Source organism: Aegilops tauschii, chromosome 4 (genome assembly GCF_002575655.3).
Source record: "Aegilops tauschii subsp. strangulata cultivar AL8/78 chromosome 4, Aet v6.0, whole genome shotgun sequence".
Taxonomy (NCBI): Eukaryota; Viridiplantae; Streptophyta; class Magnoliopsida; order Poales; family Poaceae; genus Aegilops; species Aegilops tauschii.
In genome coordinates this window covers 409039122-409052621 of record NC_053038.3, presented here as the reverse complement: position 1 = coordinate 409052621, position 13500 = coordinate 409039122, and the positions used below count along the sequence as shown (strand labels likewise).

Below are 13500 nucleotides of genomic sequence, written 5' to 3'. Positions count from 1 at the left end.
TACGCGTCTCGTCTGACTGCTTATTTTGATACACCTATTATGATATGCCTATTATATATGACGAGGACGTGACCTTCCTACTAGTTTTCTTGATTCTGAAGCTATGAAACATCATGGATTTATCTATCATGAAGCTGAGCCTAACGAAAAGCCTTAATGTTTGACATGCAACATCCTGTCATTGTCACCTTGCCTGCCCCTACTTTATTTGATCAACACAGCGAGGAGCGATATTATATCACTTCTGAAGAAGCTAATACTTGTCTGGTAGAAAGGCGAGGCTGCTCGCCTTGGGAGGATTGTTCCATTGGACGTACAGATAGCCAGACGAAGTTTCCATTAGTCTCGGATGAAGGGATATGAGTACCAGCCTGACTTTCGGGGCATGGCTCTCACATTATCCGCACTATCAGTGGGAGTGAGCCAAGGACGCAAAAGCCTAAATTTGAGGGAGCACGTATTCTCACCGAAATTTCATTTATGTTATCATGCACATTCATTACACTTGTCGGTGCACTTCATTATCTTTGTACATCCATGTTTTGCTTTTGTTTGTTTGTTTATTTCGTGTGTTTATTAAAACCGCAAAATCCAAAAAAATATTTCTCACTTCTCTCTTTGTTTCTTTTTGGTTTTGTTTCTTCTTATGCTTCTTTTCGGTTTTCTCTCTTTTATTTGCTGGTTTGTTTTTATAAAAAAGAAAATCCAAAAGGATTTCTCATTCTTCTTTTGTCATTTTTTTAAGTTTTTTTATATAAATATTTTCTCTTTTTCACCTTTTCTTTCAATTTTAGTTTATTTGCTTTCTTAAGAAAAACCAAAATAAGATATCTACAACTGTACCTCTGCGTCAAAATATAAAAGATTTTTGTAGTTCAAATTAAACTACAAAAAGGTCTTATATTTTGGTATGGAGGTGGTAGGTAACAAACGGAACAAACACTAACAAAACTCCGTGGATCTGCTAGGTACGCAAAAACTCTCACTCACCAACTACCCTTTCAAACCACTAACTCTTTTTCTTCCATAAAAACAAACAACAGAGGCCCTCACGGGCCAAATATGCCCTGATACATTTGCGCCAAATGCGCGCATACAAAATCCGCTGTTTGTGAATGTATACCAATACGGTTATGTTTACAACAACAATGACGGGGAGGGATGCAAAAATTGAACGAGTTCAAAGGGAGATCTACTGAGGAATTATTCCTGAACAGTGAACAGGGAGATCTACTGAGGAAGTTTAGGGTTCAAGGGGGTGTGGAGAACACAAATTTAATTTCGACAATAGTCTGGCGATCACTTTGACAGGAAGATAGATCTGCACTGCTGCACTGTGTCATCAGGGCTGGTGACTGCACATGTAAATGGTCAGTCAGCAACAAATCCCAAAAAATAAATCATGGGTTGAACTCGGCTAAAAAATCTGAGCCAGACACCAGCTTTAGTCTCACTAACAAGTGGAATAACAGAATAATATTTCGCAACTAAATCACAATGGGAGTTGTGCAATGTTTATGAAGGAGTATTGATGCCCTATTGTTTACTCAGTTCGGTACTCCATTAAGCCTGAGGTGCACTCTTCAGGGCCGAATATGACTTGAAAAGGTACCACTCCAGATGATTAAATATGATGGTGAAAAGGTAGTTGCTGACAGCCACTACAGCTCGATGATCAACAATTCAGAGAAGTTGGATATTGATGATACTGCCCTCATTCTTGAGCACAATGCCAAATATGAAATCAGTTAGCAACTAATAATTTCGTTTGCTATTTGCATGCTCTGTGCAGTTCAGCTCATTAGATTCATATCTGAGATATACAGTTTTCAAAGATGTTCTCTCTGCCTCTCCTGTTTGGCATTGTGCTCAAGCAAGAGGGATTAACCAGCCATTCGAGAAATCTCCTATTAAGCTACGATCTTTCTTATCATGCGAAATTGCTCATTCAGGGATTGTCCTATATATAAAGGTCTCCTTGATTTCATAGCCATTACAAGAATAGCTTTTAACATACAACCAGCATACCAGTATGACCAACTGTTCTGTCAGATTCAAATATCTCATGATCATTGCCACCCTATTAAATATAATGAAAGGAAAAAAAGAATGTCAGTTCCAGTTTGTGGTATACAGTACAGCTAAGTTTGTACAGTAATTAAATGGGATGACGTTAACAGAATAACAGTGGCTTGAAAATTTTATCAAACATCATCTTGTGTGCACAAAGATACTTCACAAAAAGAAAAGGAGATTTCTTTATTGGAAGCACGGCACAACAACAGTATACATCTCTTACCTTGTAGGTTTTGTCCCCAAAGAAATGAATTTCTTTGAATTCGTCGAGATATCTCAAGCAGTAGGTTTTGTCCCAGCCATGTGGGAATACCTGAATTCAGTGATGCAGTGGTAAATATCAAACTGATTATTTCTAGCAGATATTTAATAGTTTAGAACACTCACATCAAAACTGATCTGCCCTCCAATAGAAAAAGTCAGGTTCAGGTGTGCAAACTTTTCACGAAGCATTGACACCATTTTAGGCCGAACGTTATGTACCTAAACAAAATGAGTCGGTTCAGTTTCATGTTTTTCTAATAGCTATTTTCCCTTTCTGATTATAACTAACTACTTGTTCTTATAAGACAATCTGTACCTTATCATACTTCTCAAAATCATCACGTTCTTCTTGACTACAGTTCCTCCCTATAGGCGACACATTGATCATTCCACTCCTGAATTCTATGAATGTGCCTCTGAGCAAACATTTACTCGGTCAGTAAAGGGGTAGCGCCTGAGGGAATTCTTGAATATGATTCAGCACAGACCTTTTAATTGGGATATCCAAATCCGCAATGTAATGAAGAGTGAAGTTAATGAATTCCTGCAAAGAACACATAACATCACTACCAAGGCCTCGAAACTCATCGGCAAGGGCATTACAAGAAAGAACGCCACACGACAAAGGCTCACCTTAAGCTGGTCATCTCCAAGATACGTTTTCAAGCTCTGCAGAGTGAAGAACACCGGTCAATATTCAGCTGTGGATCTTTATACAACATCTCCGTAAACTCGGTACGCTCGTGCTAAAACAGCGCATATTATGTGGCGTGGGCACTTACTTGCGTCCCGATGAGCTTGCCGTCCTTGTGCGCGACCAGGCCATTCTCGGAGAAGACGTAGTCATAGTCGGTGATAACTGCAGAAGAGAGAACAAATATCAAATGAAATTGCTGCAATTGCTTACAGTTACAGACAAGACGAGCAGACAATGGAGTTACGAGGAACTCTGAATCCAAGCAGACTGTACTGCTGAATCCAAGCAGCGCGGGTACCTGATTTGCCGAGCTGCTCGGAGATCTTGACCAGATCGGATCCCCCCACCACACCGACGGTCACATTCTGCTCCCAGAAGAAAACCAAAGAGCCACAACCAGACATACAATGAGCAATCTCGCCTGACAATCCTACGGATAGAGAAACTGAAATGAGAGGACGCAAGGTCACATTCGGCCTCACCTCACGCAGGCGCTTCATGAACTCGAGCATCTCCGGCGTCACCTCCTTGCGGGGGGCGGTGAGGGTGCCATCGACGTCGAAGAGCGCGAGCACCCCGGCGTTCTTCCTCGCCGCTGATGCCACCATCTTCGTCCTCCTGCTGAAGCTGCTACGAAGGAGGGATGAGGCGCACCTCCTCGCAACGACCACGTGATATAGCACCGCCGGGGTCGCGGGGAGGAGGTGGAGAAGGATGCGTGGAACGGAGAAAGTAAGCTTGGCGTCGCCGATCCAGATGCGCCGGACTCCTCCTCTATCCCTTCTCCCTCCCTCCACGCAAGGCCAAGAGACCTAATCCAAGTGTCATACAATATTCAGCAAAAGAATAACACTAACACAAATATTCAGGCGGGAAGCAATCGCCTCGTTATTAATTCAGATAATTTGGAGGTCATTGAAACCATGAATAATGGCGGACGGTCGGCAGGAGCGGCGGCGGAAGTTTTTGATGACTGCTATTTTTATAGCTTGTGATTTTCCTATTTCTAGGTTCAAATATTATAGTAGAGAAGAAAATAAGGTTGCGCACGAACTTGCTAGGTTGGCTAGATTTTCTTCTACTGTTGATTGGTTTGAGGAGCCTATGAATGAAATTGTACCATCCCTCACAAACGATGTATCAGTTATCTCGGTTGAATAAAGTTTGTCTGTTATTTCAAAAAAATTGTCTCACGACATCCCAGTTGAGGAAATATATTCCAAATGTGCAAATTTGGACGCAATGGCATCAATTACTCAATTATATATAAGCAGCAAGCATCATTGCATGATTTGCATCAATGGCAATATTACATGAACATGATTGACATCAATTTGTATGTAATTTCAATTGTATGGTTGATATGAACATGAATTGGCATCAATGGCAGTATAAGCAGGAGAACTGTATGCATCTTCATGTTCCCAGATCTTCTAAGCGGAATTGCAGGAAGGTCAAGTGTACCTTGCTAACTTGCTACGGTAGGTCGGCAGTGCCGGTCTGGCGCCGCGGAGGAGGCAGAAATGGTGCGGAGTGCGGACGCCCTGCAGGTTGGAGGCGAGCCGGCGAGGGGAGGGGACCGTGCCGCCGGCCGGCGCCGTGATGGGAGCGGGTTAGCTGGCGTCGGCGTCTCGGCGACAGCCGACAGGGGACAGCACAGCGGAGCGTGGGAGCGAGCCGGCGAGGAGAAGGAAAAGGCCAGAGGGGAGCCGGCGGCCGACCGGCGACGCCTGGGAGGGGAGCGGCGCTGGCTGCGGCCGTGTGCCCGTGTGGCGGCGATGGCGGCGCCTCCCTCTCTGTCGACAGGAGAGGAACTGATGGGAGCGGGCTGCTGCCTTGCTGAGCCTGGGCTCAGGCCGACGGGTTGACATTTTTGGGCCTCGATAAAACGAAATCCTCAGAATTCTAGTTGGGCCACCGTGCTTCCCACTAACCAAAAAAAAAAAAACGCCAGCGGCTGGTCTATGGTCTGGTCTGCCGAGCAAATCGGAATTCAAAACATCACCCTACAGTCTGATTATGGATACACTATGTTTAGAGTAGAGAGAAAAAAATATTTAGCTACGTACTGTTATGATGTCCTTGATGATTGCAATATAAAGGCGAAACGTTTCAATGAAAATTCGGTTTGTGCACCGTCCAAGGGGCGGTACTCTGCGTAGGTCGACCGGCTGGAAATTCCAGGCCGGTCACGCGCGAGACCTACGGTTGAACGATGTGAAACCAACCGATGCACTTCTTTCCTTTGACGGTGCGTAGACGGTTGACGGTAGAAGTCTATCCATAGAACTTTACTTTACGGCAGTCATCTAGAGAGAGGGAGGAATACGTGTCAAGGACAGAGTGGATATAAACAGCGACCAACCAGCGACCGTATTGCCATAAAATCGTGCAAGACGTATCCGAAATCGTACCCAACCAAATCCCTCGATAATGCACATGTCAAGACCCAATTAGTCAGTTGGTCAGTTAAAGAGTGCAAAAAAAACTAAAAAACACATAAAAAATGAGACTCATGCATGATCACTAGCACTTAGGACATATTTTTATAGAAGGAGCCCACCCGAGTGAGATCACGAAATCCATTCCCAACGGGAGTCGAACCCGAGTCTGCAAGGAAGCGCCACTTGGCTACTGCACACAAAAAGAAGACAGAGTGGGAAATAGGGAACTTATTAGTATGAGGCTGCTGCCTTCGACAAAGGATGTGTAAGTATACAAAATACTGAGTCTGTCTGACGTGATTTAAAGACATCATATTTTGGGTCAAGCTCGCCTTGGTGCCTTTGTGTTTGGGCGTTGTTCTACCGGAGGTTATCAAAAGAGTCAAAGAGCAATGCAGTAATGCACACGCATATTGTGTTAGATATAAACAACGAGCATCGTTAACATAAGAACCGTATTTGCTCCCAGACATGAATCATCTATATAGAGCTTGTCGTCATGTCAAAAATACAGTTTTTTTTTAAATCTTATAAACACATGGCATGATGAGCGGCGGTTGCTCTTTCATGTCTTTTCGATCTTCCGATAAGTAACGTTTCAGTTGTCCGAGCAACACGAAAGCGCATCTGGTGTAGTGGTATCATAGTACCCTCCCACGGTACTGACCAGGGTTCGATTCCCTGGATGCGCATTTGTTATTTTTATGTTTTCGTTTTTGGTCTATCTAAGAACTTTTCCACTAAATGCTCATGCATGTTTAATCTACTTTTTTTAGGCAAGCATGTAAGGCACCACGCCTGACATCGCCAATCTCGCGAGCCTCCGGCTTCCTGGCAACGCAGCACCGCTTGCTCCCTCCATGGCTCTCGATCGGCGCAGCGGGCAACACGCAAAATCCTCCGATCACAGCTGGCGCACGCAAATTTTCTTCTTGCGAACCATCTCCGATGATTCCGTCCATCGGTCCACGCCAAACGAGATGGCCATCGCAAATAAAAATCCTTGCTGCTTGCCGATGCGACCGGTCTGCCTGTCTGTACTGCTCCCTGTATCGTACGTATCCATCCACGTTGACAAAACGGCGACCGGCAGGCGGTGGCGTCTGGTTCAGAGGAGAGGAGAGATTCTGCAGCGGGGATACGTGCCCAGGGCCTCCGTCCTGCTCGTTCGTGGTCGCGTCCAGATCGAGAACGACGGACAGCGATGAGCCGCGCCGTGAGTGAGGCCGTGAGCGGTGGAAGCTTGGAAGGTGGATGGAATGGATACAGGCCTGCCGGTTCCACATCGTCTGGGATAAGCCTTGGAATTGGAATCTATCTGGTCGTGCGCGTGTGCTGCTAGTACTATACATATACTACTTGCAGAAAATCAAGGATGCAGCATATGCCCAAGTACTTGAGCTGAGCGGCAACGAACGCGCCGTTTGCACATTTTGAATGTGCTGGCGATCGGGTGAGGCCCATTGCACGCGCTGCCTAACGGAAATGCGAGTACTCCGTGAAGAACAAACAGTGTGCTGTCCATCTAATTGGAGACCCTATCGTTCGATCGTTAGGACTACGTTATCAGCGCAACCAATACTTTTAGCTGACAACTGCTGGGTTTTGTACACCTTCACTCTGTCCCGTGTTGTTTAATTTGCGCCACTGATTGATAACTAATCTGTGATCGGCTTGCACTGATTTCGGGCCATCTCAACAGTTCTCTATATCATATCATATATAACTGAATTGGCATATTCGCGAGACTTGGAGCACACAAGAATCCAGAAACCCCAGCATTGGCCTTTGTTTAACCCATTCCACTGGTACCCTCGTACGTATGCTCAGCCCATGTCATCAGTGATCATCGTTCATCAAGATTAGAAATTAGTAAATGGCCTTTCTGCCACATCAGGTACCGTCATTGAAAATGGCAAATCAGGTACCCGTAGCAAAGAAGAAGACGTGGCACCGCACCGTCTATAGGATGTGTTTGCGGTTATTATACTACTCAACTGCCGGACAAGAAGCAGGAGGAACATCCACTAACATCTTAAATTTCATCTCCCCAAGAGAAAGAGCTATATCGATTGGGCGCTGCTACCCGTCAACCGGCTGATAACTTGCAGTTATCAGCCGCCTTATCAGCCGCTAGATACGCTTAATCAAGGCCGTCAGTTCGTCCCTCACATCACAGTATACTTGCCGGCCCGCACCATCTTTTGCAAGACAAACAAAAACAGCAGAAGTCATCATAGATCCGGCGAGTGACGTTGCCGGTGGCCGCTTGCAGCGCAGCCGCTGCCGTGGTGGAGCTGCAATGAAACATCGCCGGTGGTCACAGGTGCTGCGATGGAGCACTGTTTGGTCGCCCGGTGCCGCGGTGGAGCTGCAATGAAACATCGCCGTAGGTCGCCGCTGCTGCGATGGAGCATTGCTTGGTCGTCCGGTGCCGCGCTGGAGCTGCAATGCAACATCACCGGGGAGTCGTTGCTGCTGCGGTGGAGTGTCGTTGGGCCGCCGACAGCACCGGCAGCTCCGGGGAGGGCTGCGTTGCAGCACCGGCAGCCGACGACCGTCGCGTCGTAGCACCGTCGAACGCTGCATCACAGCACCGACAACAACCACGGGTCGCATAGCAACAGCTCAACACCGGCGAGGGATGCATTGTACCGTCAGCGGCCGACAACAAGCGCCGCGTCGCAACGCCGCAGCATCGCAGCTCCGACAACCATCGACGGGTGCTGCGTCGCAGCGCCGGAGCATCCCTGCAGCGTCGCCACTGTTTCATCACAACGCCGATGTATTGTGTCTCAACATGGCCGCCGGCATTGCATCGTATATTTTTTAGCAGCTTGGTAGCAGAGCTTCACGAGAAGAACGAGAGGTTAGAGATGAAGAAAGTCGATCATGTTTTGAAGAGAAGGAGAAGAATGGGTGGCTCACGTTCGCGGAAGTGGAGATAAGGTTTGGTGGTTAGTGGCTGACGGGAGTTCCGCGAGAGATGAGCACCGCACGATCGAGTCGATCGGAATTGGACGCGTCACGAAGCGGTTTAAGGCAGCCAAAATCAGTCGGTTGATTTTAAACGTTTCCCATATCGATTTCCTCTTGTGCGATGAATGTTTCTTGTGTGTGCTGTTCCCGATAGGAACTGAGCCTTTTACGGGTTTATTATAGCTCGAGAAATTTCCTTAAACATGACAGATCGATCAGAACATTCCACAAACACCGTATGTTATGCTTCTGATTCTGATGAAGAATGTACCATCAATTCTCAAAACTGTCTCTTGCAATTCACGTGAAAAAACGAAGGAATCCTTGGATACGGCAAAAAGTCGAAAAGGAAAACGCCACATGGGACAGGTTTATTCCTCCCCGTGGCGCAGATTATGTACACATCAGCTTCGATGGACTCCTAAAACTGTCCTACTAATTAACCGGCGGGCAGTTTGGCTACGCTACTGGTCGCCCAGCTCCGCCGCCTCCGCCACCAGCGCGGCGAGGCAGCGCTGCGCCTCCTCGGCGTCGCGCTCCGCGATGAACGGGTGCTGGAGCAGCTCCGCCACGGACGCGCGCCGCCCGGCCTTCTTCTCCAGGCAGCGGGCCACGAAGTCCCGGAACTCGTCCGACGCCGCGGCGGGGGCCTCGGGCGCCTCGCCGAAGCAGATGGCGCACATGAGCGCGGCCCAGTCCGGGCGCTGCCCCGCGGGGAGGAGCGGGAAGTGGCCCAGGTACAGCTCCAGGATCGCCATCCCGAGGCTCCACACGTCCGCCGCGTACGGGTCGTAGTCGCCGGAGTAGGCCTCCGGGTCGAACCGCTCCGGGGACATGTAGGCGGCCGTGCCGACGTAGGACGCGCAGGGGTCCAGCCGCCGCCGCAGGACCTTGCCGGCGCCGAAGTCGGCGATCTTCACCTCGCCGCCCGCGCCGACGAGCAGGTTGGCCGGCTTGAGGTCGCGGTGCACGACGCGGAGCGCGTGCAGGGCCGCGAGCCCCAGCAGCGCCTGCCGCGCCACGGCGGCGATGGGGCGCTCCCCCATGGGCCGGCCGAGCGCGCGGAGGAGGCCCGCGAGGGAGCCCCCCGACACGAGCTCCAGCGCCAGCGCGGCCGGCTGCTCCGCCGCGGGCGACGGGATGACGGCGTGGAGGCGCACGACGTGCGGCGCGCCCGAGGCCAGCATGAGTATCTCGGCTTCGCGGGCCGCGGAGGGGTCCCCGTCCCCGGCCGCGAAGAGCTTGAGCGCGACCTGCTGCGCGGTGCGGCGGTGGCGCGCCTTGAAGACGGTGCCGCCGTTGCCCTGGCCGAGCTGGGAGATCCTCTCGTAGTCGGAGAGGCGGGCGAGGCCCTCGCACGGCGCGACGGCGGGGGGCGGCGGCGGCGGCGGGGCGCGCAGGGCGAAGTGGTCGAGCGGGAGGGTGAGGTGGGGTAGCTGGCGGCGCTGCCGGACGAGGGCCATGAGATGGGAGTTGGGCAGGAGAGGAGAGGTGAGGTGGGTGGGTGAGGTGAACTCCGGAGGCAGCTGACTAGTGATAGAGGCGGAGTGCTCCCTGCTGGTATATATGGAGGGGGGACGGCGACGGGTGGCGGGTGAGTGGAAGCGAGCGGAGTTCGCGTGGAGGCACCGGAGGGTGAGTGAGAGTGATTTCAGCTGGATCTCAATTTCTGCCGTGCGTCCGCTGTGCTACTGCCCTTCGTCTGCGGCCTGTCATCTTGCACGAATGGTGCATGGCATTTTGCGGCAAATTTGACAATTTTAACCTCGAAACGAAATCAATTCACAGAATGAACTGCCCATGAAACTGTTTCACTCCCCTGACTTTTTGTGCAGCGCCCGCCACGCCGGCGCCACACCCAACGGTGCAGCGCCTAGCTCGAGGGCGTTGCACTCCAGTCCACCGTGGCAGCCCTGGGCCCCGGACCCAGCAGTGTAGCGCCTACGAGGTAGGCGCCACACATTTAATGTGCAGCGCCTAGTCCTTAGGCGCTGCACTGTGACTTAGATGCAAGCCGCCTGCTCCCCCTCCCCCCCCCCACCCCACCCATTCGTTCCAGGAGTTACAGAACAGCGGCGGCGGCTTCCTCCTCTCCCCTTCTCAATCCCCTCTCCCAAATCCTTCAGATCCGACGATTTGGTCCGTGCATTTCTTCACCAATCCATCCTAGAAGGTACTCTCCTCCGATCCCCTTCTTTCTATCCATACAAAATATGGTATTTCGAAGATTTGGGGAATCCTTGTTTGATTTGATTAGATTTGAATCTTGCATGTATTAGAATTTTGCATGTATTACAACCCTTGTTTGTTTGATTTGTGGAACCCTAGTTTATTTTATTTTATTGAAAAGATATGGTTGGATACATAGATTGACATGTTATTTCTATGAAAAAGTTATTTGTATGAAGTAGGCCTAGTTTAGTTTATTTGTACTGAAATTATACTCGTATTGAGAAAAAATGCTTTGGATACATATGCTTTGAATCTTGCATGTAGTAGGCCTACTTTAGTTTTTTGAATTGAAAAGATAATCGTGTTGACAAGAATGCTTTGTTGAAATTGTTAGGATGGTTTGGCTTCTCGATGATCATTGGGACAAACAACACCGGTCGTACGCTATGTCGGTGGAGCAGCAGGTAATACTGAAAGTGGCCGGTGTTATGAATTCGTATTTTTTTCAAACACAAATGCCCTATATGTAATGTTATGATTTGTTTGTTTGTAGGAGCTTGCACCTCTGAAGCTTCGGGCTCACGGGGTCACCCTTGGATGGATGCGCTATGATGAGCGGTACACACCGTATGTAAGGGAGGCAGGACTTCTCCCTTTCATTCAGTTGGTCCGCCGGTCGACGCCACCCAACAATGCTGCAGCACTCACCGTGCTTATTGATCATTGGAGGCCCGAGACACACTTTCCATCTTCGGACCGGGGAGATGACCGTGACGCTGCAGGATATTGCTATGATCACCGGTCTTCCTATCGATGGAAATCCTTTATGTATGAACACCGATTCTGATGGGTGGCGCGCGCAGATGCATGCCCTTATCGATATGGTTCCTCCGGAGCCTCGGGAACCAGAAGCAGAAGATAAGAAGAAGGAAAGAGTCGCAGCGGGCGCTACTTTCACGTGGATATCATCGAACTTCAGTACTTGCCCTGAGGATGCTAATGAGGACATGGTGAAGACATATGCTCGTGTCTACATGTGGTACGTGATATCCAGGACTATGTTTGCTGATGGCACAGGCAAGAATGCTCCATGGATGTGGCTAAAGGCGTTGACCGTCTTTGATAGCAAATGGAGTTGGGGTTCGGCGACACTGGCTTACTTGTATCGACAGGTATGAAGTTGTTTCCTTTTCACTTCATTGATACATTATCAATGCGCTCTTGCGGCAAATTTGACCATGTTCTCTTTTATGTGCAGTTGGACGAAGCCTGTTGTAGGCACACTAGAGGTATTGGTGGTTGTCTGCTCGCACTTTCCATATGGAGCTGGGAGCGTTTGCCGCTTGGACGACCGAAGACCGTGAAGTACGAGGATTGGGACGACAAAGACGACCCACTACAGCTCCCCACTTGGGCTTACAAGTGGGATGTGTTAAATGAGACGACAGATGATCCCTCGGTAATGTACAAGTTGTACAAGAGCGAGCTGGACGCGATCACGCCTGAGCAGGTGAAATGACATTGCACAAGTGATTATCATGCTTGTATCGTAACTCGATATCAATTTTGCATTCAATCCCATTTTGCAGGTGGAATGGGAGCCGTATGGAAAAGGAGAGAGTTTTGGTAACCCTATGGAGTTCAGGCTGAATCTGATGTGCACTAGGGATAGGGATCTCTGGCATATGCGGTGCCCACTGATATGCAACTGGGCGGTTGAGCTTCACCTGCCACATCGGGTGTTCCGCTAGTTTGGTTTGTTCCAGCCACACCGGCCGGAGTGGGAGGACACTGACAAGTTGCTACACGCGTAAGATATAATTAACCTTGAGCACTTAGCAGCTTCTCGACGGTTTCGATGATGCTAATATCCTGTTTCTAACTTGCAGGTTGGATAGGAAAAAGCAGCGGAAGATCAAGGATTGGGCCAAGCATCACAGCAAGTATGTCGTGCAGTTCGCTCTTAGTGTGGAGCAAGCAAGGGCTGGAAAACGGGCCCAGCTTCATGAGCACTGCCCGATAGCGTTCAACAACTATCTCACATGGTTTCTTGCAAGTACCCGCATGGAGGTATGCAAGCCGGCGTATGCTGAGGAGATTCTGGAAGAACCCACCGTTTTTGATGAGGTAGCCCAGCACCAGTACAACGCATTAGTCAGGAAAGGCAACTCAGTGATCCCTTCAGCTCCAATGATGAACTTTGTGGTTAGCCCTTTTTGCTTTTCCATTCGCATTATTCACATCTTCGCTTGCCTAACACTTTGATACCGTTTCTGTTCATAGCGTGCCCAGATCAAGAAAGCAGCTGATGAGACCGAGACTATTCTAGAAACAACCCCGGCTGGCAAAAGCGATGGGGAAGGTGCACTTCGAGCATTCATTAAGGTTCACATCTCCTTCAAACTAGCACTTAACATTTCTTGCTACGTTCCATGTCTCATTCACTTGTACATGTTGCAGCGCCAGGGCCAAAAGTTAAGGCGGCTATCAAACCTTTTCGGTTGTCGTGACCCCGAGTATGTATCACCAGAACGGTCTAGGTCGGCGACACCATCAGATCCCGCTTCGGGGCAGGGCCATGGTGAACCTTTCGAGGATGAGGATGTGGGTGTGGTCACCCAAGAGGTATGTCATGACGATATATATCCATTTGTTGATGCATTGCTAACTATATCCTCACACACGGTCTTTTCATATCTTTTGTTGATGCATAGGCTGCTGATGATATGACCGTGGGGACGTACCAGGCTCGGTCTGCATACGAGTTGAAGCCTAGGAAGGGAATCAACAATTACACACCTGAAGACTTCACCCAAAGAGGCCAAAGAGGCAAAAGGACGGTCGGCACCTCGCGGATGGCGGCTTTGG

At 49.3% G+C, this 13500-nt stretch overlaps 2 protein-coding genes, 2 long non-coding RNA genes and 1 other non-coding gene across 6 annotated transcripts; 3 read left to right on the top strand and 2 right to left on the bottom strand.

Annotated features, from left to right (window-relative positions):
- Positions 1-999: 999 nt before the first annotated feature.
- Positions 1000-4895, bottom strand: LOC109733285 (phosphomannomutase). 2 transcript variants are annotated; one of them, XM_020292478.4, is made up of 11 exons: positions 4502-4890; positions 3520-3849; positions 3336-3402; positions 3123-3199; positions 2974-3009; positions 2829-2884; positions 2657-2756; positions 2464-2559; positions 2300-2389; positions 2029-2080; positions 1000-1355 (listed from the first exon to the last, which is right to left on the bottom strand). In XM_020292478.4, exons 2-11 carry the CDS (start codon positions 3643-3645, stop codon positions 1300-1302), a joined length of 756 nt encoding a protein of 251 aa, XP_020148067.1. In that variant the 5' UTR covers positions 3646-3849; positions 4502-4890; the 3' UTR covers positions 1000-1299. The 2 variants fall into 2 exon arrangements, with proteins under 2 accessions (XP_020148067.1, XP_020148068.1); XM_020292479.4 differs by lacking the exon at positions 2029-2080 and having other exon boundaries at positions 4502-4895.
- Positions 4896-6102: 1207 nt separating this feature from the next.
- On the top strand, positions 6103-6173 carry TRNAG-CCC (transfer RNA glycine (anticodon CCC)). The gene has a single exon. It is a non-coding gene; the product is annotated as a tRNA-Gly (tRNA).
- A 2564-nt stretch (positions 6174-8737) lies between these two features.
- On the bottom strand, positions 8738-10092 carry LOC109733284 (mitogen-activated protein kinase kinase 9). The gene has a single exon (XM_020292477.4). The coding sequence runs from the start codon at positions 9921-9923 to the stop codon at positions 8925-8927; it is 999 nt and encodes a 332-aa protein (XP_020148066.1). The 5' UTR covers positions 9924-10092; the 3' UTR covers positions 8738-8924.
- A 454-nt stretch (positions 10093-10546) lies between these two features.
- Positions 10547-12144, top strand: LOC141021538 (uncharacterized). Its single transcript, XR_012182865.1, has 4 exons — positions 10547-10633; positions 11027-11096; positions 11186-11804; positions 11891-12144. It is a non-coding gene; the product is annotated as an uncharacterized lncRNA (long non-coding RNA).
- A 539-nt stretch (positions 12145-12683) lies between these two features.
- On the top strand, positions 12684-13246 carry LOC120963477 (uncharacterized). Its single transcript, XR_012182864.1, has 3 exons — positions 12684-12837; positions 12916-13017; positions 13093-13246. It is a non-coding gene; the product is annotated as an uncharacterized lncRNA (long non-coding RNA).
- The last annotated feature ends 254 nt before the right edge of the window (positions 13247-13500 follow it).